Source organism: Hordeum vulgare, chromosome 7H (genome assembly GCF_904849725.1).
Source record: "Hordeum vulgare subsp. vulgare chromosome 7H, MorexV3_pseudomolecules_assembly, whole genome shotgun sequence".
Lineage (NCBI taxonomy): Eukaryota > Viridiplantae > Streptophyta > Magnoliopsida > Poales > Poaceae > Hordeum > Hordeum vulgare.
Genome location: NC_058524.1, coordinates 192,577,338 through 192,595,789, shown reverse-complemented (window position 1 = coordinate 192,595,789; position 18,452 = coordinate 192,577,338). Strand labels below are relative to the sequence as shown.

General features: G+C 44.7%; 1 protein-coding gene across 1 annotated transcript; it reads left to right on the top strand.

Moving 5' to 3' along the window:
* The first annotated feature begins 435 nt into the window (after positions 1–435).
* On the top strand, positions 436–2,992 carry LOC123410505 (cytochrome b561 and DOMON domain-containing protein At4g12980-like). The gene is made up of 3 exons (XM_045103450.1): positions 436–1,187; positions 2,078–2,332; positions 2,454–2,992. The coding sequence occupies exons 1-3, from the start codon at positions 573–575 to the stop codon at positions 2,760–2,762; spliced, it is 1,179 nt and encodes a 392-aa protein (XP_044959385.1). The 5' UTR covers positions 436–572; the 3' UTR covers positions 2,763–2,992.
* The last annotated feature ends 15,460 nt before the right edge of the window (positions 2,993–18,452 follow it).

Below are 18,452 nucleotides of genomic sequence, written 5' to 3'. Positions count from 1 at the left end.
TACGGATGGAGTACATGATAATTGACTTCCTATTCAACTTCATCGTCATCTTGAGAAAGGTTGAACTTCCATATCGACAATTGTGTTTGTGCTTAGTTAGCGGATCCCGTAGACTAAACTGAGCACTCTGGCAGCACTGAATCTACATGGTCATGCAGAAGTTTGTCATCACGTCAAATGTAGGCAGGTACGTACGCACCATATCCATGAACCGTACGCTACGGCTCAGTAGTAAACTCGGCAAGTCGCCGCGCAGAAACGGCAAGGAACGGACGTAAAAACGGAACGTGTTTAGCCTTTCCTAAAAGCCTCAGACCGCGTCAACCCCCGCCCAATCACACGCGCCCACGTTTCCGCCTTCCCTTCCCAAAGTCCACACCACCCTCACCGCCTCCTCCTTTATTAACCGCGCCATCTCCCTCCCCTGCTTCCCACACGCCCCGGCTCTGCTTCCTTCCGACTCTGAGCCCGAAAGAAAGCTCTCCTCTTTCCCCACCCACCGGTCTCCTCCCACCTGAACCCCCATTAACTCCTCGGCCCCGGAGAAGAGATCCCCCGTCCATCCATCCGCCATGTCCGTCACGCGGGTTCTCGCCCTGCTGGCGGCGGCGGCGCTGCTGGCCGCGGCGCCGGCGAGCGTGGGCGCGGCGGGGGCGTGCACGGCGGAGAGGTTCTCCAAGAACCGCGTGTACGCGGCCTGCACCGACCTGCCTACCCTGGGCGCGTCCGTGCACTGGACCTACGACCCGGCGGCGTCCTCCCTCTCCGTGGCCTTCGTCGCCGCGCCGCCCTCGGCCGGCGGCTGGGTCGCCTGGGGGCTCAACCCCACCGGCGACGGCATGAGCGGCACCCAGGCGCTCGTCGCCGCACCCAAGGGCGGCGCGTACGGCGTGGAGACGTACGCCATCCAGGGAACGTCCCTCGGATCGCCGGGGAGCATCGCCTACAAGACGACCGACCTCGCCGCCGAGGTCGGCGCTGACGGCCGCGTCCAGATGTTCGGGAAGCTCGCGCTCCAGAACGGCACCGGGGAGGTGAACCAGGTTTGGCAGGTCGGGCAGGTGTCCGGCGGGAGCATCGGCATACACGCAATGGCCGCTGCCAACATGGGCGCCAAGGGGAAGCTCAACCTCATCACGGGGGCGACCACCGCCGTCAGCGGAGGCAGCATCCTCAGGAAGAAAAATGTGAGCGCTCTACCCAGAATTTATTGATTTGATTCGACATTTATGCCTCTATCCTCGAGCTTTTATATACTTCCGATTCAGTTTGGCAATCGTAACGCAAACTAAAATTGTACGAAAAGATACATTCTCTACAGAAACAACTTGAGTAGGATCAAAATTATGGGGAGTAAAACTCTGAAGCTCCCAATTTCTGGCAATATTATAGGGACAATTTTCACCTTTTAACCGAAGCTCTAATTTTTTTTGAATTCAACTTTTCTACGAGTGAATAAGTGTAGCTGTCCAAGCGTTACTGCAATGAGTAAACAGGAGTAAACCACATGAATCAGTTTTGCTCTATGCATGTGTAGTGCAACAACATGGAAATACCATCAATTCTGTATGCTTCTAACGGACACCTCATAAGAAAACTATGCCTGTTGCCATGTGAAATCTCACATGCAGATGCCTAATTAACTAGTGTTCTTGTTGGCATGAGTTGACTTTGATCTGAAAATACATCAGCTCCTGGTACGTTGACTCTGTGTGTCACATGCCACATGGTTTCTTCTGTTCAATGCACTTTGAAAGTTTATACACTGGGGCTGAATTTTTCTTGCCTAGCTAGATTTCTTCCTGCCTTGGTGGACTTTTACGCCTTGATCAGTCTAATTGTTGATAGCTACATCTGCATGTTCATTCATGGCATTGACATAGAAGTTGTCTCTGCTAGCCTTAGCCCTTTTTATGCCTGTGTTGTGATAAAGAAATCAGTAATTCTTAAGGGGGGGAATAAATCCAATAGTCCCTGTTGATACATATGCACATATAAAATCATACAAAAGTTGTTGTGATGAGTAGTGATTTTATCAAAACATTGTCAATTCTTACCCCTGTTTTTTGTTCTTCAGACCCATGGAATTCTGAATGCTGTGAGTTGGGGGATTCTACTGCCAATGGGAGGCATAGTTGCTAGATATCTCAAGACATTCAAATCAGCCGACCCTGCTTGGTTCTACCTTCACGTTGCTTGCCAGCTGATAGGGTATGGTGTGGGAGTATCCGGCTGGGCCACCGGTATTCATCTAGGAAATCTGTCCAAGGGAATCACCTACTCGCTTCACAGGAACATTGGGATCGCTGTATTTGCTCTTGGTACCGTTCAGGTATATGATCTCCACATTCCCAATTCCTCTTATCTATTCAGTATTTGTGCACCAAAATTTGCGATGTCAGTTGCATAGAGGGGAGCTTACTAATATGTTTGATTTATTTGGTCTACTATAGATCTTTGCGTTGTTCCTGAGGCCCAAGAAGGATCACAAGCTGCGGGTGTACTGGAACGTGTACCACCACTCGGTGGGCTACACCATCATCATCCTGGGCATCGTCAACATCTTCAAGGGCATGAGCATCCTGAACGTGGAGCAGAAGTGGAAGACGGGGTACATCATCGCAATCGGCATCCTGGGCGGTGTGGCCGTGGTGCTGGAGGTGATCACCTGGAGCATCGTGTTGAAGAGGAGGAAGACGGAGGACAAGGCCTACAACGGCGGCGCCTCCAACAACAACGGCCACCTGCCGCTCTCTATGTGATGTGATTCTTTCCCGGTGACGGGCCAGAATCTATGATTGTCTTGGTGGTTGTGTTGAGCTGCGCGTGAGCATGGATGGGCAGATGTGTAGGTTAGGGTCTTGGTGGCCTTCTCGGTCTCTCTGTTTCTTTTTGTATGATTATTACGATAGATGTGTGTATAGTAATACTGCACATTATATTGATTACACCAGAGATGAGAGAGAGATGCTGGTCGATGGATAGTTGGGTACTTCTTGTGCGTGCATTTTGGTTTGTTTTGGTCTGAGCTACACTTGTTGTGGCATATGCTGAGCTGATGATCATCATCAGCCACTTGTTTGATGGGCCATTTAACCATGGCCTCCTTTTGCGAAAGCCGGGAGAGGAGGTGTCCCGGTGGTGGTTGGTGAAGATACAAAATGTTTGTGCCAGTGGAAGCATGATCTCTCTAGAAAGGAGGTGACACGGGCAGCAGGCGCCAAGTACACTCAATTTTTTGTTTCTTCAAGGCCGGGGAAAGCGAATGCAGAGTGGTAATTTATACAGGAGAGAGGGAACATGTGTACGCATTTTTGCAACCTTCCCGACCCGTGAGTGGCCCTGGTAGGAATGAACAAGATAGGCAGTGGCGGTGGGTGGCTCGCTTGAGCCGAGAAGAGGAGGGAACGGATGAGGAACTGAGCAGAGTTTGTGTGGCGCTAGATTTAGTGCAGGTCGATTCATACGGCCTTTCTCGTGGCAGAACAGAATAGCTTGTGGCAGCCGCAAAAACAGTGCGGAAAGCCAACAATCCAGCTTGACGTAACACGGAAACGTGCGCCTGGCGCAAAGGATCGTTTTTAGGCTGCATCGACACACCGAGACACTGATATCGCTGTATGGGCTGACGCCGCGTTGTCCCTTTTCCGTTGGCGGCTTTGATGCTAAAATCCACTGAGGTCTGCTTACGCTATATTTTCATTCAAGAGGAACATTGTTGCATCTCTGCGTGTCATGGTTCCGGTCTTCCGGAGCGAGTGGCGACTGGCGAGGTAGGAGCGAAATATGCGGGCATGGGCCTATGTTACATGGTGGTACGGGGATACGGATACGGGGATACCGAAATGGCGATACGAAAAAACGACATTTTCTAAAGATAGACTTACGGGGATACGACATGTATATGTATAAATGCATAAAAATCAGCACCACTAAACAATAATTTTGAGGATTCTAAGTGATTTAGGTTTTGTCACCCATCGAGGAGGCCTCTTCTGATAGGTTGTAACAGTCCCATACATGTATATGTATAAATGTGCAGGCCCGTAAATGTCCCTTCGATGGCTAGGGTAAACTGTCCCTTGTGTGTCTCAGCCATTTTCTGATTTTCCTCTTCTATTTTAATTCAGAAAATGGGATACTTAGGGATACATGTATCCCACGCGTATATGTGTGTATCCCCGTTCCGGTGCAGTATCCTGCACCGATTTGACACCTATGCGCCGTATCCCTGCAACGCAGGGCATGGCAATGGCGAGACGCCACCGTGTGCTAGGGGAAGCCGCCGAGCACCACGCACACAACGCATCACCGCGCGCCAGATTCCATCGGCATTCTCGGCTTTCTCCCGCCGGTCGGCCTCACACCGGCGGTGAGAGAGCTCGTGGTTGGGCAGCTGGCGCGTAGGCTTAGCTCATTCGCACCGCGATCCGCGATCCGTCCACGCCGCGTCGACACACCGTGAAAGATTCTTCCACTCTCGCCCGTCCATCGCAGGATGGTTACGTCGGTCTTAGGCCAACCAAAATAGTAGAGTAAACTATCCAGTACATTCCCAAAGCAGACATGGGTATTAAGGTCTCCTTTGGTTTGAAGGAATTTCATAGAAATTTTATAGGATAGGATTTTTATAGGATTTTTTTCATTTAAAGCTCATTGGTTCATAGGAATGCATTTCTATTCCTATATAGGATTGGTTCCTATCCTTCACATTTCAAAGGGGAAAAAAAGCCTAGACTCGATGAAAAAAAAATCCTATGATGTGAATCACATGATATCTCTTTTCCTAATCCTACTCATAGGATTTGAGATGCATGCCATCTTATTTTCTACGTGATGAAGACATGGATACCTTGGATATGACCAAAACTATTTCATATTTGCATATTTACAAGGTGATTTCTTATCATAATTTTGCAATAATTTATTTATGTTGTGCGGAACAAAAATACTTAACATATTTTTTACTTCATGTCTAAATGCAGAATTGCCGAACACTTGCACGAACCATGTGTGAAGATAAAGGAAGAGGAAATAATTAGGTGTTGTTCAAGAAGTTATCTCACATCAAAGGAAATGTTTATATGTTTTTCAAGAAGTTCTCTCACGTCACTTTTAGCCCAAGAGAAGATAAAGTCCAAGTCTCTCACGTTCTGGACTCAGATTCGGACTGCACAGACATACCTGTCTCAAAACGTCAATAACATTTTCATACGGACTCTGAATTGAGTGATTCTTTTTTTGTTGGAAAGTAGATCTTATGTACATTCCAGCCCAATTGTAATTACCTTAAAATTCGTCCGGAGCGTGGAGATATTGACGAAACAATCTGATGTTGCACCAGAATTCGAGTCAAACTACAAGTTCAAAGGTGTTGCATCACCTCCACTTGGGCCCACAGGCCTTGTACGACCTAGGGTTAGTTTTAGGCTGCATTGAGGCGTCCTCCTACCTCCTTGGCTGCCACCCCTTGATCCTATATAAGTACATCAACCTAGTAGCTTTTCTTGGGATTTTTTTAGTTAAAAGTCACCCATTGCAACTTTGTGTACTTCGTTTGTGTCCAACGACTAGACCAAGACCGCTTTCGGATCCCCACCCTTATCAATACTTCATATATATTTGTAATATTCAAATTGGTTTTATCATATTCTTACTTGTTCTTCGATTGCTTGCACGAAGAGACCTTGATAGTCACGTTGATCGTGCCTCGACATGGTCAATAACCTCTTGGAGTTGGTTTAGCGATTGCTAAGGCGCAACGTCGTGCACATTTATAGTCAGATCGTTAAAGTCGTCTCCACCAAATCGATAACCACCATCTCGTTGAATGATCGGGACCCTTGCGTCTATCACTACGGGTTTTCTATTCCTGTGATAATCCTGGCCTATGAACCAAAGAAGGCATAATACTCTTTCTGTTTTTTATTTACTCCACATATCAACTTTGATTGAAGTCAAACTTTTGTTTTTATAAAGTTTGATCAAGTTTGTAAGAAACATTATGAACATTTACATTAACAATTTTATATGATAGCATAAATTTTGTGATGTATATGTTAATATATAAAGTTTGATTTTAGATAAACATAATAGGCCAGTGACAGGCGTCGGCGCGTCGGCCCAACAGTTCGGCCGGTCGCATCCTGTTAAACATAGGATAGAGGAAGTCCTAGAGATATTTTCTAGGTTGAACACATGTATATCTTTCTGTTATTCTTCTCTTAACAACTTCCTCTCGATCTCTTTGTACGTGGACGCATCCTAGCGATAGTCCATCAACTTGTATGCCACGACAGGCTGTTTGCCATATCTATATAAACACTGCGGCCACCTAGGTGGAGATACACTTCCTCATATGGTCATCAGAGCCTCTTTCTCCTAGATCGCACAAAGATCGCATCTAGCAACCATGTCCAACCCATCTACCCTGTCCGTTGGCACCATCAGTGCGCTCACCACCCAACTGGCATCATTCTCCACCTCAGCTCCATCAACTAGCACCTCCCACGTGATGACGAGTTGATGAATATACTTCTCGCCCCTAGTTAGTTACCCCAAGTATAAGGTGAAGATGTAGTTAGCAACAAGTTTCCCTTAGACGGAGACTATAAGGTTTACCGAACCAGGAGGACTCCGAGGATCAACAAGTAGGTGTCCGCTGCCCTGGCGCTAGCAGAAGACGTGGACCTGCACACACAACAAATAACTTTGCTCTCAACGAGTACACAGAGGTTTTCAATCTCTCCAGCCGTGTAGTTTGCAAAGGATCAAAACACAAGCGGGAATAGTGATAGTGATTGCAACGGAAAAGTAAATGAAAGCAGTAAATGATGGAGGTGTAAGCAATGGTGGTGATATGGACCTGAGTCACATGATGTTCACTAGTGATGTCTCTCTCCCAAAAGAATTATAAACGGACCGCAATGCTAATTATGCTACTTGAAAGTTAGAGGCTCAATAGTAATGGGCAGTACGCCAAGACAAGTAGACCTTTTATTCATCAGCATCTACTTACTAATCATCCACCTTGAGATATCTATCCAGAACATATCGCTGGTATTAAGTTGTGAGCCCCACCCAAAGTGCAAACTCAAAGCAACGGACAACTGCATTAACGAACTATGCATAAGGTAAACAATCCTTGCAACCGTGGTCACAAGCACCATTGTTTTCTCCCTGGTGGCAACACCACATACCCTAGTCTCATGTTTCTGTCACTCAAGCTAGACATCAGGGGGCATGAAGCCACAATCATGCATAACGCTTCCTCTTGGAGTTACAATCTACTACTTGGCCAAAGCAATAAAGAGCAACGGAGAACATGCATGAATCACTATAGAACATAATATAAAAGGATAATCAAATATATAACTCATAACAATCTGAACATAATCTCATAATCCACCGGATCCCAACAAACCGAGCATAGCAATAGCAGGAAAAATAAATAGATGCCTTGATCATGTAGGGCAGCTCACAAGGGCTAATCATTGAAGCACAAGATTGGAGAGAAGACATCACATAGCTGCTGGTAATGGATTCATGGTCCAAGGAGGACTACTCACGACACGTCCGGGAAGCGTCCATGTCGGTGGAGAAGCTCCCGGAGGTTAATCCTCCCTCCGGCAGGGTGCCGGGAAGAGGTCTCCTGACGCTCTCGATCTCGGAAGAGCTGCGGCGGCGGAACGATGGAGAAATTTGCGATTCTGGATATACCTCAAGGGTTTTCGATCGGAGGGGTAAATATAGGCCAAAGGAGGGCGTTAGAGGAGGTGGGGCCCACCCAGGCGGCCCGTGGGCGCGGCTAGGGGCCAGGACGCGTAGGGTGGCTGCGTGGGCAGCCCGTGGCTCCCCTTTGGCCCACCTTCGACGATCTGGAAACCTCCGTCACGCTAATTTATATATATTTTTCTCGGGATTTTTGGGGCTCTAGAAATTTGGGTAAAAGCCCCTGCAAAAAAGACATCAGCACACAGAAACTGGCACTGGGTGCACTGAGTTAGTAGGTTAGTCCAAATATGTGTAAATATATATAAAAGTGTAGCAAAACATATAACAATGTCACCCAAAAGATCATGGAACAAGCAGAAATTATAGATACTTTTGGGACGTATCACCACGTTGTCACCCTCGGTCCACCCCTTCCCCAAGAGAAGCTAACCAGGAACAATCTTCTCTTGTGGAAAGCCATCATGATGCCTCATATCAAAGGCATGCATATGAAGCATTACCTTGACTCGACGAGCCCTGTGCCTCCGGCCACCATCACCATCAAAACTGATGGAAAAGCAGAGCAGTTCGTCAACATGGCACACACCCTCTAGTATGCCCAACAACGGCAGCTCCAAGGATACTTGATGGGATCTCTTTACCGCGAGGTTCTTTCCCAAGTCATCACTTTACATACGCCGGTCGAGGTGTGGGCTTTGATCCATGCTACGTTCACGACGCAGATGCAAGCTCAGTCCATCAACATGAGGATTGAGCTCCACAATCTACAGAAGGGTAACTCCAGCATGGACGACTATCTCGCCAAGGTAAAATCTGTTGGAAATATGCCCTAGAGGCAATGATAAAATAGTTATTATTATATTTCCTGTTTCCAGATAATCATTTATTATCCATGCTATAATTGTATTGAATGAAAACATAGATACATGTGTGGATACATAGACAAAACAATGTCCCTAGCAAGCCTCTAGTTGGCTAGCCAGTTGATCAAGGATATTCAAGGTTTTCTGACTATATGCAAGTGTTGTCACTTGATAACTGGATCACATCATTAGGAGAATCATGTGATGGACTAGACCCAAACTATAAACGTAGCATGTGATCATGTCATTTTGTTGCTATTGTTTTCTGCGTGTCAAGTATTTATTCCTATGACCATGAGATGATATAACTCACTGACACCGTAGGAATACCTTGTGTGTATCAAACGTCGCAACGTAACTCGGTGACTATAAAGGTGCTCTACAGGTATCTCTGAAGGTGTCCATTGAGTTAGTATGGATCAAGACTGGGATTTGTCACTCCGTGTGACGGAGAGGTATCTCATGGCCCACTCGGTAATACAACATCACAAATAAGCCTTGCAAGCAATGTGACTAAGTGTAAGTCATGAGATCTTGTATTACGGAACGAGTATAGAGACTTGCCAGTAACAAGATTGAAATAGGTATACGGATACCGATGATCGAATCTCGAGCAAGTAACATACCGAAGGACAAAGGGAATGACATACGGGATTATATGAATCCTTGGCACCGAGGTTCAACCGATAAGATCTTTATGAGAATATGTAGGATCCAATATGGGCATCCAGGTCCCGCTATTGGATATTGACCGAGGAGTGTCTCGGGTCATGTCTACATAGTTCTCGAACCCGCAGGGTCTGCACACTTAAGGTTCGATGATGTTTTAGTATAGTTGAGTTATATGTGTGGTTACCGAATGTTGTTCAGCATCCCAGATGAGATCACGGACATCACGAGGGTTTCTGGAATGGTCCGGAAACGAAGATTGATATATATGATGGTTTCATTTGGTCACCGGAAAGTTTCGGGCATTATCGGCAGTGTACCGGGAGTGACGAATGGGTTCCGGGTATTCACCGAGAGGGGCCCACCCACCCGTGAGTGACCCGAGTGACCCTATGGTGGTGCACCAGCCCTTAGTGGGCTGGTGAGGCCAGCCCAATAGGGCCATGGTGCCACAAGTGGAAAAACACCAAAGGAAAGAAAAAAAGGAAAGAGGGAGGTGGGAAGGAAGAGGAAGACTCCTCCTTCCCCAAACTGAATTGGAGAAGGAGTCCTCCTCTCCCTTAGGCCGGCGCACCCTTGGGGTCCTTGATCCCCAAGGCTAGCCCCTCCCCTCCTCCTATATATATTTTTGGTTTTAGGGCTTTTGAGACAACTTTGCCACGTGCAACTCAAACCTATACCACGTAGTTTTACCTCTAGATCGGATTTCTGTGGAGCTTGGGCGGAGCCCTGCAGGAGTAGATCATCACCACCACTAGAGCGCCGTCACGCTGTCGGAGAACTCATCTACTTCTCCGTCTCTCTTGCTGGATCAAGAAGGCCGAGATCGTCATCGAGTTGTACGTGTGCTGAACGCGGAGGTGCCGTCCGTTCGGCGCTAGATTGGAACGGATCGTGGGACGACGATGATTTGAATCACGAGGCTGTACCACTACGTCAACCGCGTTTCTTAACGCTTCCCGCTTAGTGATCTACAAGGGTACATAGATCTAATCTCCTCTCGTAGATAGACATCACCATGATAGTTCTTCGTGTGCGTAGGAAATTTTGTGTTTCCCATGCAACGTTCTCCAACAGTGGCATCATGAGCTAGGTTCATGCATATATGTTATCTTGAGTAGAACACAAAAGGTTTTCTGGGCGTTGATGTCCGATTTGCTGCCCTCAGTCTTTTCTCGATTCGGCGTTATTGTTGGATTGAAGCAGCCCGGAACGACATTACTCGTACGCTTACCAGAGACTGGTTTCATCGACTAACATGCAACTCGTTGCATAAAGATGACTGGCGGGTGCATGTTTCTCCGACTTTACTTGAATTTGTTTTCACTGAGGCGGTCCTTGGAGAGAGGTTAAATAGCAATTTGCACATCTCCGTTGTGGTTTTTGCATAAGTAAGATGCGATCATATTAGATACCCATAGCAGCCACGTAAAACATGCAACAACAAATTAGAGGATGTCTAACTTGTTTTTGCACGGTATGCTTGTGATATGATATGGCCAATGACGTGATGTGATATATTGGATGTATGAGATGATCATGTTGTAATAGTTAATATCGACTTGCACGTCGATGCTACGACAACCGGCAGGAGCCATAGGGTTGTCGTTAAACTAACATTTGTGTTTGTAGATGCATTTACTATATTGCTAGGTCGTAGCTTTAGTAGTAATAGAATAGATAGCACGACAACCTCGATGGCGGCACGATGATGGAGATCATGGTGCGGCGCCGGTGACAAGAAGATCATGCCGGTGCTTTGGTGATGGAGATCAAGAAGCACAAGATGATGGCCATATCATGTCACTTATGAATTTCATGTGATGTTAATCCTATTATGCACCTTATTTTGCTTAGAATGACGGTAGCATTATAAGGTGATCTCTCACTAAAATTTCAAGATGAAATTGTGTTCTCCCCGACTGTGCACTGTTGCGATAGTTCGTCGTTTCGAGATACCACGTGATGATCGGGTGTGATAGACTCAACGTTCACATACAACGGGTGCAAAACAGTTGCACACGCGGAACACTCGGGTTAAACTTCACGAGCCTAGCATGTGCAGACATGGCCTCGGAACACATGAGACCGAAAGGTCGAGCATGGATCGTATAGTTGATATGATTAGCATAGAGATGCTTACCACTGAAACTATTCTCAACTCACGTGATGATCGGACTTGAGTTAGTGAATTTGGATCATGTACCACTCAAATGACTAGAGAGATGTACTTTTTGAATGGGAGTTTATCAGTAATTTGATTAGTTAAACTCTAATTATCTTAAACATAGTCTAAGTCCACTTTGCAATATTTGTGTTGTAGATCAATGGCTCACGCAGTAGCAACCCTGAATTTTAATACGTTCCTAGAGAAAGCTAAGTTGAAAGATGATGGAAGCAACTTTGTAGATTGGGATCGTAATCTAAAGCTGGTCCTGCAAGCTGGGAAGAAGGATTATGTCTATAATGCTGCGCTAGGAGATGAACCACCGGCTACGTCTAGCCAAGATGTTTTGAATGCGTGGTTAACACGTAAGGAGGACTACTCAGTAGTTCAATGTGCAGTATTGTATGGCTTGGAACCGGGACTTCAACGTCGCTTTGAGCGTCATGGAGCATATGAGATGTTCCAGGAGTTGAAGTTTATCTTTCATAAGAACGCCCGAATCGAGAGGTATGAGACCTCCGGTAAATTCTATGCTTGCAAGATGGAGGAGAATTCATCTGTCAGTGAACATGTGCTCAAAATGTTTGGGTACTCAAACCGTCTAGCTGAGTTGGGGATTGAACTCCCGCAAGAGGCTATCACTAACAGAATTCTTCAATCACTGTCACCTAGCTATAAGAGTTTTGTGTTGAACTATAACATGCAAGGGATGAACAAGTCACCCGGCGAGTTATTCGCGATGCTGAAAGTCGCAGAGTCAGAACTGCGGAAAGAGCATCAAGTGTTGATGGTCAATAAGACCACTGGTTTCAAGAGAAACGACAAAGGCAAGAAGGGTAACTCCAAGAAGAGCGGCAAGCCTATTGCCAATCCGACGGAGAAACCCAAGGCTGGACCTAAGCCTGAAATAGAGTGTTATTATTGCAAGGGAATGGGTCATTGGAAGCGCAACTGCCCCAAGTATTTGGCTGATAAGAAGGCGGCCAAGGAAAAATCAGGTATATTTGATATACATGTTATTGATGTGTACTTAACCAACTCTCGTAGTAGTGCCTGGGTATTTGATACCGGTTCTGTTGCTCATATTTGCAACTCGAAGCAGGAACTGTGGAGTAAACGAAGGCTGGCAAAGGATGAAGTGACGATGCATGTGGGAAATGGTTCCAAGGTTGATGCAATCGCCGTCGGCACAGTCTCACTTCAGTTACCATCAGGACTAGTTATGAACTTAAATAATTGTTATTTAGTGCCTACGTTAAGCATGAACATTATATCTGGATCTTGTTTATTGCGAGACGGTTACTCGTTTAAGTCAGAGAATAATGGTTGTTCTATTTCTATGAGTAATATCTTTTATGGTCATGCACCCAATGTGAGAGGATTGTTCATATTGAATCTTGATAGCGATGATACACATATACATAACATTGAGACCAAAAGATGTAGAGTTAACAATGATAGCGCCATGTTTGTGTGGCACCGTCGCTTAGGTCATATTGGTATAAAGCGCATGAAGAAACTCCATGCCGATGGGCTTTTGGAGTCACTTGATTTTGAATCACTTGACACGTGCGAACCATGCCTCATGGGCAAGATGACTAAGACTCCGTTCTCCGGAACAATGGAGCGTGCAAATGACTTGTTGGAAATCATACATACCGATGTGTGTGGTCCGATGAGTGTGGAGGCACGCGGTGGATATCGTTATTTTCTCACCTTAACTGACGATTTGAGTAGGTATGGATATATCTACTTGATGAAGCACAAGTCTGAAACGTTTGAGAAGTTCAAGCAATTTCAGAGTGAAGTTGAAAATCATGGTAACAAGAAGATCAAGTTCCTACGTTCTGATCGTGGGGGTGAATATCTGAGTTTCGAGTTTGGTGCTCACTTAAGACAATGTGGAATTGTTTCACAGTTGACACCTCCTGGAACACCACAGCGTAATGGCGTGTCCGAACATCGTAATCGTACTTTGTTAGAAATGGTGTGATCTATGATGTCTCTTACCGATTTGCCGTTATCATTTTGGGTTATGCATTAGAGACATCTGCATTCACTTTAAATAGGGCACCATCAAAATCTGTTGAGATGGCACCATACGAACTGTGGTATGGCAAAAGACAAAAATTGTCGTTTCTTAAAGTTTGGGATGTGACGCTTATGTCAAAAAGCTTCAGCCTGAAAAGCTGGAACCCAAAGCGGAAATGTGCGTCTTCATAGGCGATACGTCCATTTTGCATCATGCTTTCATGTTGATATTTATCGCTTTATGGGCTATTATTACACTTCACGGTACAATACTTATGCCTTTTCTTTCTTATTTTGCAAGGTTTACATGAAGAGGGAGAATGCCGGCAGCTGGAATTCTGGCCTAAAAAAGGAGCAAGTTTGAGATACCTATTCTGCACAACTCCAAAAGCTGTGAAAATCAACGTGGATTTTTTTGGGATTTATAAAAAATACTGGGCTGAAGAAGTATCAGAGGGGCGCCAGCACGAGGCCACAAGCCTGCTAGGCGCGGGCCCCCTGGCCGTGCCTAGGGCGCTTGTGGGCTCCCACTTGGCCCTCTGGCTCCTGCCTTTTGCTACAAGAAGGGTTTCGGTCTGGAAAAAATTAGGAGGAGGTTTTTCGGAGGATTCACCGCCGCCAAGAGGCGGAACTTGAGCAGAACCAATCTAGAGCTCCGGCAGGACGATCCTGCCGGGGAAACTTCCCTCCCGGAGGGGGAAATCGTCGCCATCGTCATCACAAACACTCCTCTAATCGGAGGGGACTCATCACCATCAACTTCTTCATCAGCACCATCTCATCTCCAAACCCTAGTTCATCTCTTGTAACCAATCTCCGTCTCGCGACTCCGATTGGTACTTGTAAGGTTGCTAGTAGTGTTAATTACTCTTTGTAGTTGATGCTAGTTGGATTACTTGATGGAAGATTATATGTTCAGATATTTGATGCTACTCATTACCTCTCTGGTCATGAATATGATTATGCTTTCTGAGTAGTTACTTTTGTTCCTGAGGACATGGGATAAGTCATGCTATAAGTAGTCATGTGAACTTGGTATTCGTTCGGTAATTTGATGTGTTGTATGTTGTTTTTCCTCTAGTGGTGTTATGTGAACGTCGACTACATAACACTTCACCATTATTTGGGCCTAGAGGAAGGCATTGGGAAGTAGTAAGTAGATGATGGGTTGCTAGAGTGACAGAAGCTTAAACCCTAGTTTATGCGTTGCTTCGTAAGGGGCTGATTTGGATCCACTAGTTTAATGCTATGGTTAGACTTTGTCTTAATTCTTCTTTCATAGTTGCGGATGCTTGCGAGAGGGGTTAATCATAAGTGGGATGCTTTTCCAAGTAAGGGCAGTACCCAAGCGCCGGTCCACCCACATATCAAACTATCAAAGTAACGAACGCGAATCATATGAACATGATGAACATTAGCTTGACAAAAATTCCCATGTGTCCTCGGGAGCGTTTTACCTCCTATAAGACTTTGTCCAAGCTTTTACCTTGCTACAAAAGGGATTGGGCCACCTTGCTGCACTGTTGTTACTTTTGCTACTTGCTACTTGCTATGAATCATCTCACCACACAACTACTTGTTACCGATAATTTCAGTGCTTGCAGATATTACCTTGCTGAAAACCACTTGTCAGATCCTTTTGCTCCTCGTTGGGTTCGATACTCTTACTTATCGAAAGGACTAGATAGATACCCTATACTTGTGGGTCAGCAAGACTCTTTTCTGGCACCGTTGCCGGGGAGGCTTGCGTCTTTGGTAAGTGGAACTTGGTAAGGAAACATTTATATAGTGTGCTGAAATTTATTGTCACTTGTCACTATGGAAACTAATCCTTTGAGGGGATTGTTTGGGGTGTCTTCACCTCAAACGGAAGCACAAAGAGTTGCTCCTAAACCTTCTTCACCTACTGAAAATATTTGCTATGAATTTCCTTCGGGTATGCTTGAGAAACTGCTGACTAATCCTTTTACAGGAGATGTAACATCACATCCAGACTTGCATCTAATCTATGTAGATGAAGTTTGTGGATTATTTAATCTTGCAGGTTTGCCCGAGGATGAGGTCAAGAAGAAGGTCTTTCCCTTATCTTTGAGGGGTAAGGCATTGACATGGTATATGCTATGTGATGATACTGGATCATGGAACTACAATCGGTTGAAATTGGAATTTCATCAAAAGTTTTATCCTATGCATCTAGTACATCGTGATCGGAATTATATTTATAGTTTTTGGCCTCGTGATAGAGAAAGCATCGCTCAAGCTTGGGGGAGGCTTAAATCAATGTTATATTCATTCCCCAACCATGAGCTCTCGAGAGAAATTGTCATTCAGAACTTCTATGCTCGGCTTTCTCATGATGATCGCACCATGCTTGACACTTCTTGTATGGGTTCTTTTATGAAGAGAGATATTGACTTCAAATGGAATTTATTGGAGAGAATTAAACGCAACTCTGAGGATTGGGAGCTTGAATAAGGTAAGGATTCAGGTATGAATTTCAAGTTTGATTGCGTTAAATCCTTTGTTGAAACAAATACTTTTTGTGATTTTAGCGCTAAGTATGGACTTGACTCTGAGATAGTAGCTTCATTGTGTGAATCATTTGCTGCTCATATTGATCTCCCCAAAGATAAGTGGTTTAAATATCATCGTCCCTTAGAATTCAATGTAGTTAAACCCAATCCAGTTGAAGAGAAAGTCATTGCCTATAATGATCCTATTGTTCCAAGTGCTTACATTGAGAAACCACCTTTCCCTGTTAGGATAAAGGACCATTCTAAAGCTTCAACTGTGATACGTAGAGGCTACATTAGAACACCTACACCCCTTGAGCAAATTAGAGTTGAACCTAGCATTGCTATTATCAAAGATCTCCTGTCCGACAATGTTGATGGCCATGATATTCACTTCTGTGAAGATGCTGCTAGAATTGCTAAACCACACGCTAGAGACAAACATAGGCCTGTTGTTGGCCCGCCTGTTGTTTCTGTTAAGATAGGAGATCATTGTTATCATGGTTTATGTGACGTGGGTGCTAGTGTTAGTGCAATACGTCAATCCTTATATGATGAAATCAAAGACGAGATTGCACCTGTTGAGATAGAACCTATTGATGTCACTATTCAGCTTGCCAATAGAGATACTATCTGCCCTGTGGGAATTGTTAGGGATGTTGAATTCTTGTGTGGTAAAACAAAGTATCCTGCTGTTTTCCTCGTTCTTGCTACCATCCAAGATAGCTTTTCTCCCATCATATTCGGCAGACCCTTCCTTAATACCGTCAATGATCATATTGACTGTGAGAAGCAAACTGACACTGTTGGCTTTGAAGGCGTGTCACATGAGTTCAATTTCTCCAAGTTTAGTAGACAACCTCATGAAAAAGAGTCGCCTAGTAAGGATGAAACTATTGCCTTAGCTTCTATTGCCGTCCCTCCTACTGATCCCTTAGAGCAATACTTGCTTGAGCATGAAAATGATATGCATATGGATGAAAGGGATGAGATAGATAGAGTTGTCTTAAAACAATATCCTATCCTTAAGAATAATTTGCCTGTTGAACTGCTTGGGGATCCACCCCCACCAAAGGGTGATCCTGTGTTCGAGCTTAAAAAGTTGCCCGATACTCTTAAGTATGCTTATCTTGATGAAAAAGAGATATATCATGTTATTATTAGTGCTAGCCTCTCAGAGCATGAAAAAATAAGTTACTAAAAACTCTGAGGAAGCACCGTGCTGCTGTTGGATATACTCTTGATGATCTTAAGGGCATTAGTCCCACTCTATGCCAGCACAAGATTAAAACCGATCCTGATTCCAAACCAGTTGCTGATCATCAAAGGATATTCAATCCTAAGATGAAAGAGGTAGTAAGAAAAGAAATACTAAAGCTCCTAGAAGCAGGTATTATCTATCATGTTGCTCATAGTGATTGGGTGAGTCTGGTGCATTGCGTCCCTAAGAAGGGAGGTATTACCGTTGTCCCTAATGATAAGGATGAATTGATCCCACAAAGGATTAGTTCTGGCTATAGGATGGTGACCGACTTTAGGAAATTAATAAAGCCACTAGGAAAGATCATTATCGTTTACCTTTTATCGACCAAATGATAGAAAGATTATCCAAACACACACACTTCTTCTTTCTAGACGGTTATTCTCGTTTCTCCCAAATACCTGTTGCACAATCTGATCAGGAGAAAACCACTTTCACATGCCCTTTCGGTACCTTTGCTTATAGACGTATGCCTTTTGGCTTATGTAATGCACCTGCCACCTTTCAAAGATGTATGATGGCTATATTCTCTGACTTTTGTGAAAAGATTGTCGAGGTTTTCATGGACGACTTCTCCGTTTATGGGTCTTATTTTGATGATTGCCTCAGCAACTTTGATCGAGTCTTGCAGAGATGTAAAGATACCAATCTTGTCTTGAATTGGGAGAAGTGCCACTTTATGGTTAATGAAGGCATCGTCTTAGGACATAAAATTTCTGAAAGAGGTATTGAAGTTGATAAGGCTAAGGTTGATGCAATCGAGAAAATGCCATGCCCCACAGATATCAAAGGTATAAGAAGTTTCCTTGGTCATGCTGGTTTCTATAGAAGGTTCATTAAAGACTTCTCTAAGATTTCTAGGCCTCTTACCAATCTCTTTCAAAAGGATATTCCTTTTGTCTTTGACGATGATTGTGAGGAAGCCTTCGAGATACTTAAGAATGCCTTGATAACTACGCCTATTGTTCAACCACCTGATTGGAACTTACCTTTTGAAATCATGTGTGATGCTAGTGATTATGTTGTTGGTGCTGTCCTAGCGCAAAGAGTTAATAAGAAGTTGAATGTTATTTACTATGCTAGTAAAACTCTAGACAATGCCCAAAGAAACTATGCTACTACAGAAAAGGAATTTTTAGCAGTCGTGTTTGCATGTGAAAAGTTCAGGTCTTACATAGTTGATTCCAAAGTCACTATTCACACTGATCATGCTG

Bases quoted from the DNA above. Each gene is read 5' to 3' on its own strand.
- LOC123410505 (XM_045103450.1), top strand. From the start codon at position 573: ATGTCCGTCACGCGGGTTCTCGCCCTGCTGGCGGCGGCGGCGCTGCTG. The intron at 1,188-2,077 runs GTGAGCGCTCTA...TTTGTTCTTCAG, and splicing joins GCATCCTCAGGAAGAAAAAT to ACCCATGGAATTCTGAATGC. The intron at 2,333-2,453 runs GTATATGATCTC...GGTCTACTATAG, and splicing joins TTGCTCTTGGTACCGTTCAG to ATCTTTGCGTTGTTCCTGAG.